Source organism: Diabrotica undecimpunctata, chromosome 3 (genome assembly GCF_040954645.1).
Source record: "Diabrotica undecimpunctata isolate CICGRU chromosome 3, icDiaUnde3, whole genome shotgun sequence".
NCBI lineage: Eukaryota > Metazoa > Arthropoda > Insecta > Coleoptera > Chrysomelidae > Diabrotica > Diabrotica undecimpunctata.
In genome coordinates this window covers 134,884,441-134,905,892 of record NC_092805.1, presented here as the reverse complement: position 1 = coordinate 134,905,892, position 21,452 = coordinate 134,884,441, and the positions used below count along the sequence as shown (strand labels likewise).

The 21,452-nt window shown below is 33.9% G+C and overlaps 1 protein-coding gene across 1 annotated transcript; it reads left to right on the top strand.

Moving 5' to 3' along the window:
* Positions 1 to 6,700: 6,700 nt before the first annotated feature.
* On the top strand, positions 6,701 to 21,420 carry LOC140437436 (polygalacturonase-like). Its single transcript, XM_072526971.1, has 4 exons — positions 6,701 to 7,054; positions 10,746 to 10,960; positions 16,718 to 17,042; positions 21,083 to 21,420. Exons 1-4 carry the CDS (start codon positions 6,736 to 6,738, stop codon positions 21,325 to 21,327), a joined length of 1,104 nt encoding a protein of 367 aa, XP_072383072.1. The 5' UTR covers positions 6,701 to 6,735; the 3' UTR covers positions 21,328 to 21,420.
* Positions 21,421 to 21,452: the final 32 nt, after the last annotated feature.

Below are 21,452 nucleotides of genomic sequence, written 5' to 3'. Positions count from 1 at the left end.
ACCCGTATATATGTGCTTCATTGATTTTGAAAAGGCATTTGATCGCGTTCAGCATACCAGACTAATTACCGCCTTGCAGAGCAACCAACTAGATGAGAAAGACATCAAACTTATTGCCAAACTTTACTGGAACCAAACAGCCATTATTAATACCAACAACAGAGAATCAAAGCCAATCAGTATTGAACGAGGCGTAAGACAAGGCTGTATACTATCTCCCACCCTCTGTAACGTGTATTCTGAGAATCTATTTAGGGAAGCTTTAAAAGATCAAAAAGGAATTATCATAGGAGGAGAAATAATTAACAATATACGGTACGCCGACGATACTGTGATTCTAGCTGAAAACATCGACGATCTGCAGGAGCTAATCAATAGAGTTAACATGGAATGCACAAATTGGGGACTGTCGATAAATATCGATAAAACTAAATACATGGTGACCAGTAAAGTGGATATCGGCGCAACCCAACTGATATTAAACCAACAACCGCTGCAGAGAGTTCAGAGATTCAAATACCTTGGATGTTGGATTACCCAAAATCTAGATCCATCCTTCGAAATTCGATGTAGAATTGAACAGGCAAGAAACTCATTTCAAAAATTCAGGCCTCTATTATCCAATAACTCATTAAATTTGGAAATCCGTGAAAAGTTTACAAGATGTTACGTGTGGTCTGTACTTCTGTATGGATGTGAATCTTGGACTTTAAACGCCGATATCATGAATAAAATCGAGGCGTTTGAGATGTGGTTGTATCGAAGGATACTAAAAATTCCATGGACTAGCAGAACTAGAAACGAAGAAGTTCTTCGAAGAATAGGACATCAACGAACTCTATTAAATATTATTAAGAGGCGTAAACTAGAATATCTTGGATATATAATCAGAGGACCAAGATATGAGTTCCTTCGGCTAATTCTCAACGGTAAAATCGAAGGAAAGAAATGGATAGGACGGAAGAAACTCTCTTGGTTGAGGAATTTGCGGCAGTGGACAGGTTTGACAGCGGACCAATTGCTACACGTAGCGCAAGACCGAGATCAGTATAAAAATATTATAAGCATGGTAGTCGCCGACGTTCCGTAGGGATATGGCACTCTAAGAAGAAGAAGTCTATTTAACCCATTCACTGCCACGTTCCAAATCTGCAACAATTGTTAGTTTCGCTGCTGATTACAAAATGCCACTGTTGGTCTCAAATCTGATAAACTATTTGTATTCGGTAGTGTCAAAACACCATGTGCATATTGAATTTGCCCACCGGTTTCGTATAAGCGATTTTTGTTTGTGTGATTCATATCACAATTTCAAGAAAGGTGCAGTTGTATGACTTCTAGTTGGATTATAGCTATCAGCTGTTGTGAAAAATTGCATTCGGGGTGAGTATAAGTTATATCACAAGCCTATACAATATATATGTATCGTTTAAATGCCTAACTTTAAATTAAAATATACCGAGTAACCTCTAGCTTTTGTATATTCCAAAAATGAAACTTGGCTGCATTTTTTGCAAATTTAAGCTTTTCTGTTTACTTTGGAATTATGGATGTAAAAACATTTTATAGAAAGAAAACTAGTTGTTCAGTTGATACTCTGAACGATCTAATCCATGATCTAAATGAGAAGTAGTTTGATTCTGCAGACATATAAATTTTTCTGATAAGATTTCATCAAAGATACTAAACGCCCCAGCTAACGGAACTCTTATTTCACAATGTGAGACACAGGAGGCTGAATATAACGTTCTTGACGAGCGATGATGAACCTCTAATAAACTTTGCTCAATCTAATAAAAGAGTGAATAAATCAAATAGGCACAATGACTGGAAAAGAGTATTCAAAGATAAATAAATATCAAGAAAATATCTCATTTTACATGTCCAGAAATAGGTTTAGAAAATTTTTGCAGAATTTATATTTTTCACTCGCAAAACTCAGCTATAAAAAATGATAAGGTTGCTAAAGGACTACCACTTATAGCGTATATATATATATATATATATATATATATATATATATATATATATATATATATATATATATATATATATACACGAAACAATTCATCTATAAAATATGTGCCGGTTGGTGAAACCATATCAATCAATCTGTTGGGAATTCAAATCAAATTGGGAAATGGTTGCACGGGCACCATTAGACAAAAAAAAAAAATCGGAAAATACGAATTGAATAAAAACGCAATGAAAAATTCAGTTAATAATCAGTGAAAATATAATCACTATGCAGTGGAAGGCAATCGTTCATGTGGCTTCAAGTTATTATGGTATTATGGAGTTCAACCTGCAATATATATATATATATATATATATATATATTTATATATATATATATATATATATATATATATATATATATATATATATATATATATATATATATATATATATATATATATATATATATATCATCATCATCATCAGTGGTGCTACAGCTCTAGTTGAGCCTTGACCTTCCCCAGTCTATTTCGCCAGTCGTTTCTGTTCATCGTCAACCGTTGCCAATTTGCCGCGCCGATTTTCCTTGCGTCCTCGTCCACACCGTCCCTCCATCTCAGTCGTGGTCTGCCTCTACTCCTATTTCCCACTGGGACCGATAATAGAGTTCGTCTGGGTGGGTAATTTTCATTTGCTCTTGACACATGTCCAGCCCATCTAAGCCTACCTATTTTTATGAAGGATATTACATCTCTACCATTTACTATTTTTTTTATACTTCTCGTACAATTCGAAATTATATCGCCTTCTCCAAATACCATTCTCACAGAATGCGCCCATTATTCTTCTTAGTATCTTCCTTTCGAAGACGAGCAGAAGATATATATATATATATATATATATATATATATATAGAGAGAGAGAAAAATTATTAAATATTAAAGAATTAAAACAACAACATACAGCTCCAAGAAGACTTAAAATCAAAATTCAAAAGGAATATCCAAGACAAGGGGCAGAAACTTTGGATCACCAAAAACACAAAGCTCAGAGAAATACAACCTAATGTTTACAGCTATTTATCCCTAGCATCTCTGAACAGAAAAGAAAAGATAGCAATACGAAGATTGAGAATAGGACACACACGTTTGACACACGGTCATCTTATGTCCTCTACAGACCAACAGTTATGCTCTCACTGCAACGATATTCCTATCACCGTCAAACACATCCTCACAGAATGTCAGCACTACCAGGCCACCCGCATTTCCAACAACATAACCCATAGTCTAGAAGAAGTTCTGAACTGTTCAAGCCGACTCAAGAGCCTAATAGACTTTTTAAAGACAATTGTTTAACAAAATATAATTTACATAATATTTTTATTCTTCACAATTGTAAACTTTGTATCATAACTTTGTAAATACTATTGTAAACCTTTGCTCCCGTGTCAATGACCTAAGATGTTGAGACACGTTAATTCTAAATAATAAAAAAAAGAATTAAAAAAATAAAAAGGAAGATGTAAACCTCCGAGATGTTGAATCGGGTTATGTCTTAGCGCAGAAAAAAAAATTGTAATTTATTAACAATTGTACGTTAAATTGTACGAATGATTATATGTTTATTCCTTTGATTGTAAAATTTTTTTGTCTTTAAATTTGTCTGGCTAATTGGCTCGGCCAAGGCCATCAAACTAAAAAAAACCTACAAAATCGGTACGTCATTATTTTGTAGCAGAAAAGAAAGATATAATGTATATGATAAAATAATAATAATACTCATATAGGATGTACTGATTTAATGGATAGAAATATCGCTAACTATAGACCAAAACTACGTAACAATAAATGGTGGTGACACATTTTTGTACACCCTTTCTCTGCTTCAATCTCTAACACAAGGATTTTATATAGAATTCAAAACCACAATAAAATGTAATCAAACTCTGATTAACTTAAAAGTTTGCGTCTATTGACTTTATTAGGGTTCATTCTATGAATTATTGTTTCATATCTTCTAATGAACTAAAGAACTAATGAAAATAACTAAAACGCGACATACAAAAATGGAACAAGAACTTAATAGAGCGAGTCATTGAAAACAACAGAGGCTTAAAATGTCTAAGACCCGCACTAAGAGTTCAAAAAATCATCAAAATTAAAGACGCCAACAATAAGGAAGAGAAGGACAAATATAAAATAACAAATATTGTCGAAGACTTCTACACATCCTTGTACAGCTCGCAAGTCCAGCCTAATGAAACAAAGGAGAACGTCAAAAGAAAAATAAAAAACGTGGGATCAGAAGTACTACCAAATATAAAGGGATTCGAAATAGAAAGAGCTTTAAAAGAGCTAAAAAATAATAAAGCTCCAGGACACGACGGTATAATTGCCGAGCTCTTAAAAACAAGCAAGACATTAACAATCCCTGTACTAAAAGAGCTATTTAATAGATATCTCCATAATAGCAAGATCCCTAAAGACTGGAACGAGAGTCTAGTAATACTCTTACACAAAAAAAGGGGATAAATGTGATCCACAGAATTATAGACCTATATCGTTGCTCAGTCAAGTATACAAACTATTTATGAGAATTATCAACAACCGGTTAACCTACAAAATGGACAATTACCAACCGGTTGAACAGGCTGGCTTCTGCAAAGGATATAGTACATCAGACCATCTGCTGACAATGAGAACATTGATAGAGAAGGCAAATGAATACCAACTACCCACATTTCTTGCCTTCGTCGACTATGAAAAGGCGTTTGATAGTATCGAGATGTGGGCCATAGAACAAGCTATTAATAATTGTAGAATAGATTCGAGATATAGGCAACTAATACATAATATATATGAAAATGCAACTATGATAGTACAACTAGACGAAAATACAAATCCCATCCCCATTAAGAGAGGAGTGAGACAAGGAGACGTAATATCGCCAAAACTTTTCAACCCAGCCCTAGAAGACGTCTTCAAAACTACAAATTGGTCAACCTATGGTATTAACATTAATGGTAACAAGTAAAACCACCTTAGATTCGCTGACGACATAGTGATTATAGCAAGCACATTCGAGGAACTGCAAATTATGACGGGGAACTAGCAGCCAGCTCCCAATACGTCGGCCTAAAAATGAATATGAAAAAAACAAAAATAATGACAAACACAGATGACCCCAGACGTATAACTTTAAATGGCAGTCAGATAAAACAAATCCAGGAATATATCTACCTAGGCCAAATCCTGAGACTTGACAAAGAGAAACAAACTGCGGAAATTACTAGAAGAGCAAGACTAGCATGGTCAGGATTTGGAAATACCCCAATACTTGAGGAGCAAAGTGTTCCTCAACCAATGCATCCTTCCTATCATGACATATGGATGTCAAACCTGGACCCTAACCAAGGCAAACATGAATAAACTAGCCACAACAGAAAGAACAATGAAAAGAGCAATGTTAGGTATACGATTGTCAGATAAAAAGACTGGGTAAGATCCAAAACAAAAATTGCCAAAATTAAATGGAGCTTCGCGGGCCACACTGCTAGACAAAAAGACCAACGTTGGAATACTACAATACAACATTGGAGACCTTACGAAAGTAAACGACCAAGAGGAAGACCACAGATGAGATGGGTTGATGAGATTAAAAGAATAGCAGGAAGAAATTGGAAATATGTTGCTCAGGATAGAGACCGATTGAAGGAGTTGGGAGAGGCCTATGTCTAAACATGGACGACAGAAGGCTAAGAATAAGAAGAAGATCTTTTAATGAAGAAAGTTATAAATCCTCTCAAAATGTTAACATTTTTTTAGCAATAAATGTTTAAGTTTAAATTGAAGTTTAAATTGACGTTGTTGATTTTTTATTACATACTTATGGCTTTGTTCCAAAATTGGAACAAAACAATTTTTAGATACAGGGCTATTGTGAAAAGTTTTAGAATGTTTTGAATATGTTTCTATGAGTTCAGAACATAAAATAGACCTACATGCGCTACAAAATTTAAAAAATGAAGTTTGGCAGCGATTGGGTTAAATTTAAACAATGTGTCATTTTCTTTTTATATTTAAAATATATAATTGTATTAATATTTTCTTTTAAAAACACTCGACATACCTACCTACAATAGTTATCAAAATTTCTCAAGTATTTTATTTTCACACAAAACACTTAAAAACAACCTTTTAAACCTTAAAAATAAAAACAATAAAGATAAAACACTTTATAAATATACTACATAATTAAACCTGCATTTTGTAAATATTGTTAATAGTAAAAATGGTTTTTTCAGTACTTTTGCTATTGTCGTTAGTGACACTCATATCTGGTACCTCTGCAACAGGTAGGAACCAAGCCAACCACGAGAAATATATATATATATATATATATATATATATATATATATATATATATATATATATATATATATATATATATATATATATACATATATAGATATCACAAATCACAAGTGTACCACTTGTGCAGTCTATAATATCAAGATTATGTCACTATTTACAAATTGAGATATTTGAACAATTTGATATTTAAATGATTTCTAGAGTAGCTTACAAAAAACTTTGATAGTTAATTTTTAAAGATTATTGATAGTGTTATCATATAAAATAGTTCAAGTATTTTATTTTTATACAAAAACAATATTTTAAATTGCAAAAATTAATAATCACTAAGATAATACATTATATAAATATACCAACAATGAAATCTTTATTTTATAAACATTTTCATTATTAGGTCAACATGGTTTCCTCAATATTTCTATTATTTCCGTTACTGGTACTGGCATCCGGTACTTCAATACTGCCAACAACCAACAATACAGAAGGAGTTGGCGTTTCTTGTACTATTAAAGAATACTCACAAGTAGAGGCTGTGCTGAAATACTGTACTGATATTATTTTAAGTAATGTAGAAGTACCCAGTGGAAAATCCTTAAATTTACATTTAAGAGATGGTTCCACTTTGACTGTCAGAGGTACCATTAGTTTTGATGTAGGATACAATGATATATGGTTAGTAACTATTTCTGGAAATAATATTAAAGTAATCGGAGAAAAAGGTAAGACCTCTTTTTTCTTGTTTGAAATTATTATTTACAGTTTGCATTATCAGTTAGTGGTATAACTTAATTTTTCTATTAATCCTAAGAATTTCTACCTTGGTTTTGTAGTATGTTAAGAGGATAAGAGGATACTGATTTCCGTCAATAGGCAACATTTCAGATATTATCAATCTATTTTTTACAAATGACCCGAGCTTCTGAGTTTCGCTTACTTAATTCTGAATTGAATCTCAAACATTGCGTCTGTCTGTCAAGTTTTCCTAAATAATGTTAAGCATCTACTTAATCGTTTTCAATGTAGTTCCAAGTTGGCATGTGTTTTTATCGTTTATTAGATAAGTCTTGGATAAGTCCATGCAAAGGATCAATGCAGGCCGTGAAAGATTTTTTTATTTTATTTGTAAGCTATTATATTTATTTACAAATTAGAGACGTTCTAATAAGTTAAAACTTACACTACGTAATTTAACAAGATGTATTAGTCCTTTATTTTCTTGTAGTTTCTTGTCCTGTATCTGGTATCATTGGTATAAATTTAATAAGTTAGCAGAATTACTGTGACAACGTTCTCTCTAAGCTATATAAATTATGATGAAAAGATCCCTAGCGACTGGAAAACCGGTATTATATACCTAATCTATAAAAAAGGGGATAAACTGATATGAGAAAATTATCGCGACATAACCCTCTTGTGCACAGCTTACAAAGTTTTTTACTTACATACTAAACAAACGACTCAAACAACTAACTGAAAATATTGTCAGGGAATATCAAAGCGGTTTCCAACAAGGAAGATCTATAACTGATCAGCTATTTACAGTGAAACAAATTTTAAACAAATCGCGGGAATACGACATTGACGTCCACAATATATTTAGAGATTTCAATCAGGCCTACGACTTAATAGACAAAAGTTATATCAAATATTGCAAGCTTTAACATCATCAAAAAATACATCCGACTAGTAAAAGCAACAATAGACTCGTCAACAGCAACTGTTAGAGTACAAAATGAGTTCACTGAGAACTTTCCAATACTCAGAGGATTAAAGCAAGAAGACTGGCTGGCATTGACACTATTCAACCTGACTCTTGAATATGTGATAATAAAGCTGAATATAGGAAGAAGTAATCTAACAAATAAATCAATGCAGATTGCCGCCTATGGCGATGACATTAATATTATGTCTCGCAGAACATAAGAGGCGGCAGAAATATAATAACAATTAAAATCAGAGGCAAAAGAGATAGGACTAGAAATAAATATTTAAAAGACAAAAAAAGGTAACACAGGTAAGAGCTAGGCGAAACAAACGCACAGTTGAATTAGGGGACTATATTGAAACTAAAGTTTCACATATCTGTGAGTTATATTAAACACGGATGGAACAGAATAACTAGAAATTCAAAGACGAATATTAAAGAAAAACAAAGCTTACTTTTCACTTGCCCATGTGTTTCGCATCAAAAACTCACACTGAAGATCGAGAATCAGGGCCTGCAAAATTATTATCAGACCAATAGTATGTTATAAACACGAGACGTGGATGATGACAGACAGAAGACACAAAACGAAAGCTTTAAAAGAAAAGTCGTCAGGAAGATATATGGACCTATTAACGAAAACGGAGTAGGGAGAATGATGTACAACCGTGAACTTTATTAACTGTTCAAAGGGGCACCGATCTCAGAATTTGTTAAACTTTAGAGACTTCGATGGGCTGCTCATGTAGTGAGAATGGAGACAGAAAGATTACCAAAAAGGGCCCTAGATAGTAAAATGCAAGGCTCAAGTGGCCAAATAGGAAGGCCACGGAAAAGGTGGGAGGATAAAGTGACAGCGGACGCTCAAAATTTGCTAGACGTTGACAACCTGGAGAAGATCGGTGCGCGACCGGCAAGGTTGAAGGCATAGTTTGGCTAGGCTAAGGCTCGATTTGAGCTGTAGGGCCATTGGAGAGAGATAATTACTGTTCATTATGATGAATAGTCGTTTTAATATTAATGTGAATACATTATATGCTGTAACTTGACTGAATTATAGCATATAATGAGTACATCATAACTGAGTTATATTGGTAATCATTAGTAGAAGAGATTTTATAAAGTGCAGATTTAAGAACGAAGTCAGAATAAAAGCTGCGACCTATGGTAGCCATTTTAAAAGAACGAAAGATATCATGGTGGTGTGGATCTTAATTTATGTTGGTTTAAAAAGATCTAGTTAGCATCAAAAGAAGTTAAAATTAAAAGAAACTTTAATGTTTATTTATTTAAGATATTTTTGTACAAACACAGGAGTAATACAGGCTTTATTTGTTCCTTAAGACTGGATTATATATTTCTATCTATTTTTGTATCTACAAATATTCTTTCTCTACTGTAATATGATCCTGGATATGATAATACTGTAATATGAGTTAAAACATATCTCATGGTTTGACAATTTTTACTTTTGTCTGATTTTGTTGTTGCTATTTCTACACTACTATTTAAAAGTTTTTGGCTGATGGTGATATTAAGTTCATCTAGATTAAGGTCTAGAATTTTTAGTTCTTGTACTGCTCTTAATTTATTTTGCTATTGTTCATTGTTAGTCGTTAGTTTTTCTGTGTCTGTTTTTCGTGAACTGCATATATTGTCTTCTATATTTTTTAAGCTGATTTTAAACAAGATAAGAACAAACATATAGAGAAAATCTGCACTGAGATTCAATAACTTCATCCTTAACAATAACAACATTATTGAGACGTTGGATAAAGATGATGGATGTATAGATGGATTTAGACAAGGCTATAGATGTTTTGAGGAAGTATTGTAAGTCTTTATATGCCAACACGGACCAGATGCCCGCGGATACCCCGTATGTACCTGAACTTCAGACCTCCAATTTTCACTCTCCTTCAACAGGGACCCACCACACTAGCTTTGAATCTGAATTACTACTGCTTGCTTGAAGCATATTCCGTTATGTGGAGTGAGAATATTATATAGATTATGCAATAAAATCTGACACACAAGCGTCTCGCCTGAGATTTGGAGAAAGACCATAATTATATCTCTTTATGAGATAGGTCCAATAAATAATTGTAATAACTATAGATTACTAGCTCGAATATCACAAGCCAGTAAGGTAATCCTCGACATTCTGCAACGTAGTCTACAAAACTTCATGAGTTGGCAAAAAGCACCTAAGCAGGCAGGATTTGTGAAGAGTAGAGGTACTAAAGAACAAATCCTTAATGTAAATAACAATATTTAAAAAGCCAAAGAAAATCAGATTCTGATATTTATATATTTTGTTGATTATACAAAAGCATTTGATGATGTTTGATGGGACAAAATATTGACGACAATTGGTGTACCTAAACACTTGACTTACCTTATTAGCAAACTGTATCAAGATAACCTGGCACATACACTATAATAGACGAATATCTATCTAAGGAATGCACTTTGTACTTTAACCAAGGATGCGTTTTATCTCCCGTAATAAGAATGTCTTATTATAAATTTGAAAGATAATCTTCAATCCCATGAAGTTTTTCATCTTTAGACATTTAATATTAAGATGCTTAATACAGGTTTCTGTTTTGGCGATTTATTGTCTCATCTAGGTCTAATGAGCATTATCTCATTAGTTAAGGTGTAGGTTAAAATGTTTTTCCTTTAGTATTGGTATTTCTTAGGTTCACTTTTCCATGGTCATGGTGAAAAATACTGGGACGGTCACGGAGGTAGTGGAGGTGTTACCAAACCAAAGCTGCTACAAATCGTAGATGTCAACAATGCTCATTTCAGCAACATAAACTTGAAAAATTGTCCAATGTTTTGTACGGGTATATCACAAGCAAAGGATTTGACAATAGACGGTTGGAATGCTGATTGCGCAGAAGGAGATAAAGTAAGTACAGTTTTGCTAGTGAGAATTTAAATTATTAAAACTAATATGAATTCTATCAGACTTCTTTTGAAAAATATTTGTAATATAAAATGTATATTCCATGCGCTGGAATAAGTGTTAACCCCCTATTAATTTATTTATTTTTAGCACGTAAGCACAACGCTCTGACAGGTCAATTTTTAAAATATTTATAGTATATTATAGTATCAATGTTTCGAACTTTACTCGATCTATCTTCAGGTGACATTCATAATTTTGATTTTTTTAAATGGAAAGTAAATCATGTGTCACCTCATTTAAAAGATTTTAAATTATGCGATAAAGAGTTTCAATGTACCTACGTACCTCTAGATCTGGTCAAAAAACTTACTTACTGATCTTCTTTCACATAGCATCTTCATGTTTTTTTGACAGCTATCATAAATAAATAGTATTAATAACTTTAGTTTTTGTTGCTATTTTAAGAAAAATTTGTTTATTATGAATTTTAAAAATGTTACAACCTCGTAATTTACAAGGACAATGCGAAATGATCACAATTTATGGTGAAGATCGCCGGAATTACCGAGAGTCGGTAAGAATTTTTCATGAACGCTATCCTGTCCGACCAATAGACATGCACTATGTTAAGTCAGTTGGAAGCAAATTTTTTGAGACTGGTATTGTTCAAAATAAGAAACGAACAGGAAGAAAACGTCTATCCAACGATAAACAGATTTCTATGAGTGGAGTGAGTGAGTTTTTCATCAATCCGTCTAATTCTACTAAACCTATTGCTTACGTTTGTGAAGTAGATCAGAAAACAATTTTAACGATTCTAAAGAGAAATAAATTTTATCCTTACAAAATAAAATTGGTTCAAGAATTAACGACCCAGATAGACGGATGGAATATTGGGAAACCATAAAAAATAATATTACACAGAATCCTAATTATCGTCAACACATTTGTTTTAGTGACGAAGCGACACTTTTTTTGAATGGTCACGTTCATCTCAAAATATTACGAGTAGATACTGGTCTGATGAAAATCCCAAATTGTTTCAAGAAGATCACAAGTAATTTCTACAAAAACTAAATGTTTGGACAGACAAATTAGGGAACTATATTGTAGGACCAATATTTTTATTGACGGTAAACTATAATGAAACTTACCTAAATTTATTAGATATCGAGATAACTCTGATAATCAATGATATAATTACAAATCATCCACAAGAGTTCCATCAAAAAAACATTATATTTAAGCAAGACACCTCACTACGCCCCACTATGCCGCCAGGGTGCAAAATTATCTAGATAATGTTTTTCCGACAAGATAGATTGGTCGATGGGGACATATAGAGTGGCCACCAAGATCTCCTAACTTAACTTCATTAGATTTTTTTCTATGGGGTTATTTAAAATCCAAAGTGTATAAGACACAACCGGATACAATTGACTAACTACGCCTAAGAAATCAAAGAATGTTGTAAGAAGTTACAGAAGAAACAAGAAATATACTTCATTACTACTAAAAAGTAAATGGAAAACATTTTAAACCCCTTTTACATTAAAATAAGTTTTAGCCTTTATTTATTCTGCAATTTGTTTATTCAGTAATATTCAATTAATTTAGTTGTAATAATTTAGACTGTAATAAATATTTTTTACTTCGATTAAAAAAAAACTCTCTTCTACCATCTAAAAAAGATTAAGTCAAACTAACAGAAATTCACTAAAATATTCCAAGTACGTTTTAAAATTCTTTCTCGCATAATTTAAATTCTGTAAATTTTCGAAATAAAGTATAATACATTTTTAAAATCAGTATATCAAAAGCTTTGAAATCAGATGTCACATGATGTACTTTTCCATTTAAAAAAATCAAAGTTATGACTGTCACCTGAAGAGGGATAGCGTAAAGTTGGAAACATTGATGCTATATAATAAGATTATTTTAAAATGATCTGTTGAGCGACCTGTCCGAGTAAAAAGTACAGTCTGATTAGGCTTCTATCTCACATATATACAAATTACATATTCATAAATATACTAACAAGACGATTAACTCCAAAATTCGACTTTAATCAACCTAAAGAGAAGGCAGGTTTTAGGTCAGGTTATGGTACAAGCGACCACATCATCTACTAGTCTATATTTGTCCACTGCTAAACGTAAGCCTCCCGTAAAATGTTCCACCGATATCTATCTTGAGCTTCTTGCATCCAATTTGTGGTGATTCGCTTTATATCATCCGCCCATCTAGTCGGTGGTCGTACCCTGTCTCTGTCTTGGTCGCCATTGAAGAATCTTTCTGGTCCATCTATCATCCGTCAATCTTGCAACATGTCCGCCCCAAGCCCACTTAGCTATAGCTATTTTTTCAACTGCATCCGTAACTCCTGTTCTTCTTCTTATTTCTAGGTTTGGTCCTCCTCCTCTATCCTTTATCCTTGGTAAGGAAGTGGTAGAGCTGTGGTATTTGACGAACGGTTGCTATCCATTCTTCTCTCTCCTGGGCGCGGTGTGCTGCCTCAGAGAGAGAGTAACCGGTAGCGCACTTTATTTGGTCTGACCATCGGAGTGGCGATCTTCCTCGAGTTCTTTTACCAGCTTCCTTGCCTTCAACCACCAAGCTCTCCATGCCTTTCATTCGTCTGGTAATGTGTCCAAAGTACCTCAATATATTTTGGTTGATGATTGTGGTAAGCCTAGTATTGATGTCGAGTTCTGTCAATATTGAGACATTTGCGCGATGTGCTGTCCAGGGTATGCGCATCATTCTATTTCAAAGGCCATTATACGTCGTGAGTCGGACTTTTTAATGGTCCAGGTTTCTGACGCATAGGTAGCGATAGAAAAGATAAGCGTCCGTACTAGGCGCAGTTTCGTGTTCCTGGTTAGGTCCGTATCTTTCCAGATTTTAGTAAGTTTGACCGTTGCTGATCTTTCCATTGTAAGGCGTCGACGTATTTCTTCTTCACATCCACCATTGTTTGTGATAACAGAACCTAATCGCCAGTAATGTTTGGTATGTTACTATGTCTAAGTGTTTCTTTGTATTTTTCATGCTCTTTAGGTATATATTTAATTGTTTAATTTGTTTCGGTTTTTTTTACGAAATTTGATACGGAATTCGGATTGTAACAGTTTATGGTCTGTTCCGCAATCAGCCGCTGGTTTTGTCTTTACGTTGACTACTGAACTTTTCCATCGTTTGCTGACAAGAATATAATCTATTTGATTTATATATTTACCCCCCGGTGAAGTCCAAGTTGATAGTCTTCGCGAATGATGCTTAAACATGGTGTTCATGATACTAAGTTCAGTGTTGATGACAAATTGTAATAGCCTTTCTCCTCTCTCATTTCGTTTACCTATTCCAAACCCACCAACTGTTCCTTTCAGCAGATCTTCTGTTGTTGTTTTGCCTATTTTTGCGTTCCAGTCACCCAATATTATGACTTGTTCTTTTTTGGGTATATCAGCGATGTTACTGTTTAATAACTGGTAGATCTCTTCCACTTCTTCATTTGTTCCATCGCATATTGGCATATACACTTGTAGTACATGGATCTTTGTTGGCTGTTAATCGAGTGTAATTTTAATTAGGCAGTCATTTATTGGAACGTATTCATATACACATCTTGCCAAGTTCTTCTGTACCAGTATTGCTACGCCTTTTTGAACGGTTTTATTGGCTCCCGACATGAATAGGCTAACTAGGTTTGGTACTTTATCTCTAATGTTAATACCTAACATTGATATTTTCATAGCGTGTTCTGTAAGTTTTATTTTATTTATTATTCTTTTTGCCAGAGTTAGTGTTTCTGCACCATATGTAAGGAGTTAGTTTCTGCACCATAGGTAAAACACATTGGTTAAACATCTTTCTTTTTAAACAAACCGGAATATTAGACTTAAAAATGTTGTTTAATCTACCAAAAGCAGCCCATCTGAGACCTATCATTCTTTGTATTTTAGTTGTCTGATTATCTCGGCCTAAGCGAATCTCGTGCCCTAGATATTTGTAAGCTATTATTTAGTCGATGCTATGACTTTCAATCTGAATTTTCTCGAAATTTCAATCTGAAATTTTGTCTTAGAGGTCTTAATTTTAAGACTGATTGTTTTTGATGTTTCATAGAGCATTTTCAACATTTTTGTAGCTTTATCAACTGTATCAGATATTATAACAATGTCATCAGCAAATCTTCGGAGGTTTAGATCCTCTCCATTTATGTTGATTCCTATATTATCCCCTTGTACCATTTGCTTAAACATTATTCGAGTACAGTTGTAAACAATTTCGGGAAGATAGTATCACCCTGTTCAATTCCACGTTCTATTCGGAACATTTTGGCATCTTTATGAAGTCGAACACAAGCTGTACCAGTTTCATAGACCTGTACCTGTTCGCAAGGTTGGCAACTATTTGTGCATTATGGGTATTATTGCTTTATGCCATTGGGAGAGAGTTACACACCTCTTGTTAAACAAACATTGAAAATCTTTTTTAACACATTCATTAATATTATTTTCTGGTTCTTTGATTTGTTCTACGACTATCCCATCTTCTTCAAGTGATTTGTTGTTTTTTATGTCCGAGAGAGCCCTTTTTATTTCCTCTGTTGTGATATGTGGCTGTGTACAAACGACAGCTTATATATTATATATATTATTATAGTAATTAAAACTCATAGAATAACATTGAACAAGCTACTGGCCCTTATATATGTGGACTACGAACAGGCACTTAACCCGGGAGACTAAGACAAAATAATTGCTGCACTAGCTGATTGTAGAGTATACCACTGGAGAACGTGGATTACGTCAATGTAACAATGTCTCACCGAAACTATTTACAATGCTGCTAGAATCTTTGTTTAAAAAGCTTAAGTGCGATAGCACGGAAATCAGTGTCGATGGTGAAAGATTAAACTACTTACGTTTCGCTGACGATGTCTTGTTTCATGATATCAGATAATCTAAACGATGCCCAAGACTTGTTAAATACATTAAACTCTGTGTCAAAAGAACTAGTTTTAAAAATTAACCTTACGAAAACTTAGTAAATGACAATATAGTTCCCATGTGCAATATAAGAATAAACGATATAGAGATCAAACAGAAAACAGTCTATAAACATTTAGGTTACGAAATTAGGATTGATCGGGATAACAAAACTGCAAAATTAAAAGACCAGTAAAATTAGCGTGAGCGACTTCTGATAAGCTAAGAACTATGGTATTTAAAACCAATATACCGATATGCCTGAAAAGGAAGGCACTCTCACTAAAAAATCCCTGGAAAAGTCAGGGTATCTAAGCGACCATAGAGCGATTATTGTTGGGGTTAACTTTAACATATACAGTCCCAAATGCAATTATAAGAGTTAGAACGGGAATCAATGAGGCTCTAGAGAGGAGTGGAATTGGACTGAGCACGTGTTGAGAATGAACGACGGTAGGTAGACTAAACGACTGGTGAAGTCGCGTCCTGGGTTTGATGTAAATATAAGTAGAAGTAGACCTTTCACACGATAAAGCGATGACCTTAGTCACCTTAGATAAAAGTCACAAAAAACTGGACTAATACGGCACAATATCGGCAGCACTGGAAACGACTGAGGAAGGCTTATTCTCAGCAGTGGACAAGAATGAAAATAAACTTGCTGGTTTTCAAACTGTCGAAAGGGTCAAATTTTGGATGTCGATATAATTAAACTTTTTATTATGATTGTTCAAGCCTTTTATATATATATTTTTTGTTTTAGTTGGGAAGAAACACTGACGGAATAGGCATCTCGTGGTCTCAACGCGTTTACATCAATAACGCTTATATCCATAACCAAGACCAATGTTTGTATGTCAATCAAGGATCTGATATGGTATTTACTGGCATCCACTGCGTTGGCTCTAATGGTATTTGTGCTACAGCGGGCTTCAGCAAAACTTCATATGAAGAAAACACTACGAAAAACATAACATTCCACAATTGCGTTTTAGAAGGAGGACTTACAGGTGTTCAGGTTATAGCTATGGCTGATGGTGGACCAGGAGAAGTCACCGATATAAGTTTCCAGAATATTATTCTCAAAGGTAATCGCAAACAAATTTAACCTATTGTTGGTTTATTTTATAGGATTATGAGAAAAAATGAGATAAAGAAAAGTTTTTCTTTGTGAAACTATGTGTGTGGTTTTAAATATGACTTCAGATTACTGGACCAATTCGACTTAAAAGATATTTTTATAGTATCCGAGACTAATGTCCCTTTATTAAATTCAAATCCCAGACCTAACACAACTACAATTTTAAGGCAAAATTTAATCATATTTCATCTCCCATCTGATAACCTTTCGTGAAATGTATGGGCTGCGGAACACAATGGTTTGTGTTTGTGCAGCATTTAGTGACTCTCCGCTTATTGCACCATTCTTCGATACCGTTTAATGGAGTTTGTGCTCCCCTGACAGTTTTCATAGGGTAATATCCTCTCGATGTTGGGAAGAGTGCCGTATTATCTGTGTAGAGAAACAACTGTGTGCCTGGGATGCTTAGATTAGAAATGTTGCTGTTTTATATTATGTACAACAAGGGCGCTAGCACTGAGCCTTAGGAAGGGCTCTTGCAGTGAAGTGGGTTGATATAGATCGCAAATTCTTACTTTTACAGTTCTGTTATTCAGAAATAAATGTACAATTGTAACGGTAGCCTGATGTCAATTAGTCTACGAGCAAGTCAATTGTGCCAGTCTTGATCAAAGGCTTTTTTTACATTGAGAAACGTGGCTATGGCGATGGAATAGTTGTTGAGGACTAATGTGAAGTCTACTAATGCATTTTGAGTTGATTTACCAGATTAGAATCCATATTGAAATTTTGGGATGATATTGTGGGTTTCGAGAAAATCGTTGTCTTCCCTTAGGAATATACTCGAGAACTTTCCCTAGTATATTTATTAGAGTTTAGGATTCCACATCGGTACTGGGTTTACCCAGTTTGGGTAACATTATTATGCTAGACACTTTTCAATGAGTAGGAAAGTGACTGTTTTTGAGACATGCATCAATAGTTTTGATTGGAAGAGGGATAATAGTTCCAGGAAGTTGTTTAACACATTGTCTACTGATATTTTCAGGTCCCGGAGAATTAGTTTTGTCTAGCTGGCAATAACTCTCTGTTTCCCTGTCTGTGTGAATGTCAGAGTATTTCTAACTATATATTCTGTGTTGAGTTTAAATATGCGATCAAAGTTAGGCCTGTCTGGCGTTTGAAAATTGTTGTAAAGCGAATTTTTGAATGTTTCGGCTGTCAGCTCCGAGGAACTATTTGATTGTCGACCAACAGATGAGAATGTTAAGTTTGTTTTTGTTTTGTTAGGACTTTGAGTTTTTTCCAGAATTTACCGCCGTCTCTGTAATCTAGTTTAAAGGTAGTATACCCACTGGCTAGCCTGTAGGATAGATATTTCTCTCTTAATTCTAGCAGAGATGCGGTTATATTCTTTTTTGATAATTGGTTTTCTGTTGGTCTTGTATAGACGTAAAAGCCGTCTTGTTTGTTGTATTTTGCCAATGATGTATTTTGGAAGTGCAAGAGAAAAATAATTTAGTGTTTTGTTTGGAATGGAGTTAGTGATAGCCACGGTAGTGAGGCTTTCAATTTTAATTGCCCTCGTGAGTATTGCAGAAGAGCATGGACAAACTATATTGAGACTTCCTCCGTAGTTTTGTGTTTTCAATCCTATATAATATTTAATTTGGGTATAATGAAAAAACGAATAGAGTAGAGAATGTAGTAGAAGCTCCAACCATAGAGGAATTTCTCGAAGCTATTAAGGCCCAGAAAAACAATAAATCCCCGGGAGATGACGAAATACCAGCAGAATTGTATAAGGTAGGTGGCGACCACCTAGTAAGTCACATCCACGCGTTCATTAAAGATATATGGCAAGAAGAGAAAATATCCGACGACTGAAAGAAAAGTATAGTATGCCCGATCTATAAAAAAGGAGACAAACTCCATTGCAAAAACTACCGTGGAATTTCTCTACTATGTACAGCATATAAAGTCCTCACGTATATTATAAACCAGCGGCTCCAACCACTAGCAGAAAATATAATTGTAGAGTATCAGACGGGCTTCAGACAAAGATTCAGACTTTGTGTACGAATACAAAACCACAGAACATACTTTCAAAATTTCTCAGGGATTAAAGCAGGGAGATGGTCTGGTCCCAACTTTGTTTAACCTGGTACTGGAGTATGCGGTTAGGCAAATACAAACTGGACGAGAAAACCTACTGACCAACCCAACGCTTTAACTGACCGCTTATGCCGATGATATTAATATTATGAGTAGAACATCAGCAGGAGCACAGGAAACATACGCAGAGTTAAAAGTGCAAACAACAATGCTAGGTCTGGAATTAACACAGAAAAAACAAAAATAATGATACAGACGAGAAGAAATATAATCCCATAAAACATTATACATAAAGATGTAATTGAAATGGTTGGAAAGTTTACATACCTGGGAGTAGAAATATATGCCCACGGATCAGAAGATGGAGAAATACGGAAGAGAATAATCCAGGCAAACAGAACTTATTTTGCCCTCTTCCATATATTTCGGTCTAAAAATGTCCACCGAAATATAAAGATGATAATCTATAAAACCTTAATTCGACCAATAGTATGCTATGGCAGTGAAGCATGGGTCCTGAAAAAAATATCCAAAAGCAAACTCGATACATTCGAAAGGAAAGTACTGAGGAGAATACTAGGACCTGTGAGGGGAAAGGAATCTTCAGAAGACGATACAACAACGAGCTTTATCAACTTTATAGTGAAGCACCACTATCAGACTTCATTAGAATACAAAGATTGCAATGGGCCAGACATGTGATAACGGGAGAGGATAGGCTACCAAAAAGAGCACTGAATGCTAGAATGCAGGGAAAGAGACCGAAGGGAAAGTCGGTTGGAAAGAGTCCGTGTATGGAGAAGATCAGCCACAGACAAGTAAGGGTGGAGGCAAAAAATAAAGAAGGCCAAGGCTCAATTTGGGCTGTAGTGTCGTACAAGAAGAAGATAATTAAAACCAAGTATAAGGCATGCAAATACATTTTCTAAATTTAATAAGAAGGCAATTGAGGTAACTAAAAAAGAAGTATCAAATGTTACCAAAAAAGACTAGCAGAAGAGAATCGCCAATGTGATCAAAAGAAGAATACTATAAGAAGTTTGGGTACTTCTACCTTAATGGTTAACATAAATTTATTATTAAATTGAATCAGAATAGTGACGCCGAAAATAAGGAAGCACGAGAAAATGAATTAAGTGTATATGTGTATTTTAAATGATTCCTTAATAATTGTTGTGATGTACAAATAATATTCCGACAAATTACAAGTGTATTAATTTAAAGACTCTTGTCTTAAAAAAGTTGATATATTTTAAGGTTTTGGTTTTTTGAAATAAATAAAAAAAGAGCGGAGACATGTTTGTACTTTTTTTTGAATTTAAAAAATTTGAACTGTATACTTATGTTAATTTTAGATTTAAAACTTAAAGTTGTTTTAGTATCAGTAATTATAACAATAACAAGAGTAATTACAAAAGATATTCTACATCAGTTATCAATGCAAGCATGCATTAACATGGAGGATCCCTGAAGGTGAAATCTAAATAAATAATGGCCAACATTAATTTTAGCACATATGATATCTTCTATTGTAAAAAAAGTAAAAAATAAATACTTTTAATTACATATTTATTACCAGAACCACCAGCCGTCAGACTATATCTTAAAGCAGAACTATTAAAACCTGCATTCTGCTATATTTCTTACTTATAATATACATGCTGATAAAAACACAAAGCTTTGAATAGTTAACGGGTCCGTGGTTCTGAATAATTGTGAGATAAGCCCGACACATACTTCTCATTGACGAGAGTTTATATTAAAATTTTATTTTTAAATATTTTAATTAGATAGAAACAATTACAGTACCTACTCTTTTATTAAATTTTATACTACAAACTTATACAGAATCCTTACTCCTAGAATATAAGATTTTTGTGATCAACAGTGATGAGTTTATTTGGTGTATTATATAACAACATTTTATTGTAGATGTTATACAACAAGGAGTCTACGTTCAAATGGACTTCGGCAACAATGGTCATCCCAATAACAACATAGCTGTTAAAGGACTCAAATTGTCACACATCAGCGGAACCGTTTCAGGAAACTCAGCTAGGCCTTACTACATTGTATGTGGAGATAAGTGTTCAAACTGGATATTCAACGATGTTCACGTTACAGGAGGCGGTGTCCAAAGCTCGTGCAATTATAAGCCAGCCGGATTTAGTTGTTAGATTGTTGGATCCTGAAGTTAGGAAGTGGATTGATAGATGTAATATATTATTATTTTCTTAATATAAACAGTTTGTTACTTTTTAACAACAAAATATGTCTCATTAATTTTTACCCTTTTGATAAT

Excerpts from the sequence above, each read along its gene's own strand:
- LOC140437436 (XM_072526971.1), top strand. The coding sequence starts at position 6,736 with ATGGTTTCCTCAATATTTCTATTATTTCCGTTACTGGTACTGGCATCC. Across the intron at positions 10,961-16,717 it reads ATTGCGCAGAAGGAGATAAA|TTGGGAAGAAACACTGACGG; the intron begins GTAAGTACAGTT and ends TTTTTGTTTTAG. Across the intron at positions 17,043-21,082 it reads CCAGAATATTATTCTCAAAG|ATGTTATACAACAAGGAGTC; the intron begins GTAATCGCAAAC and ends ATTTTATTGTAG.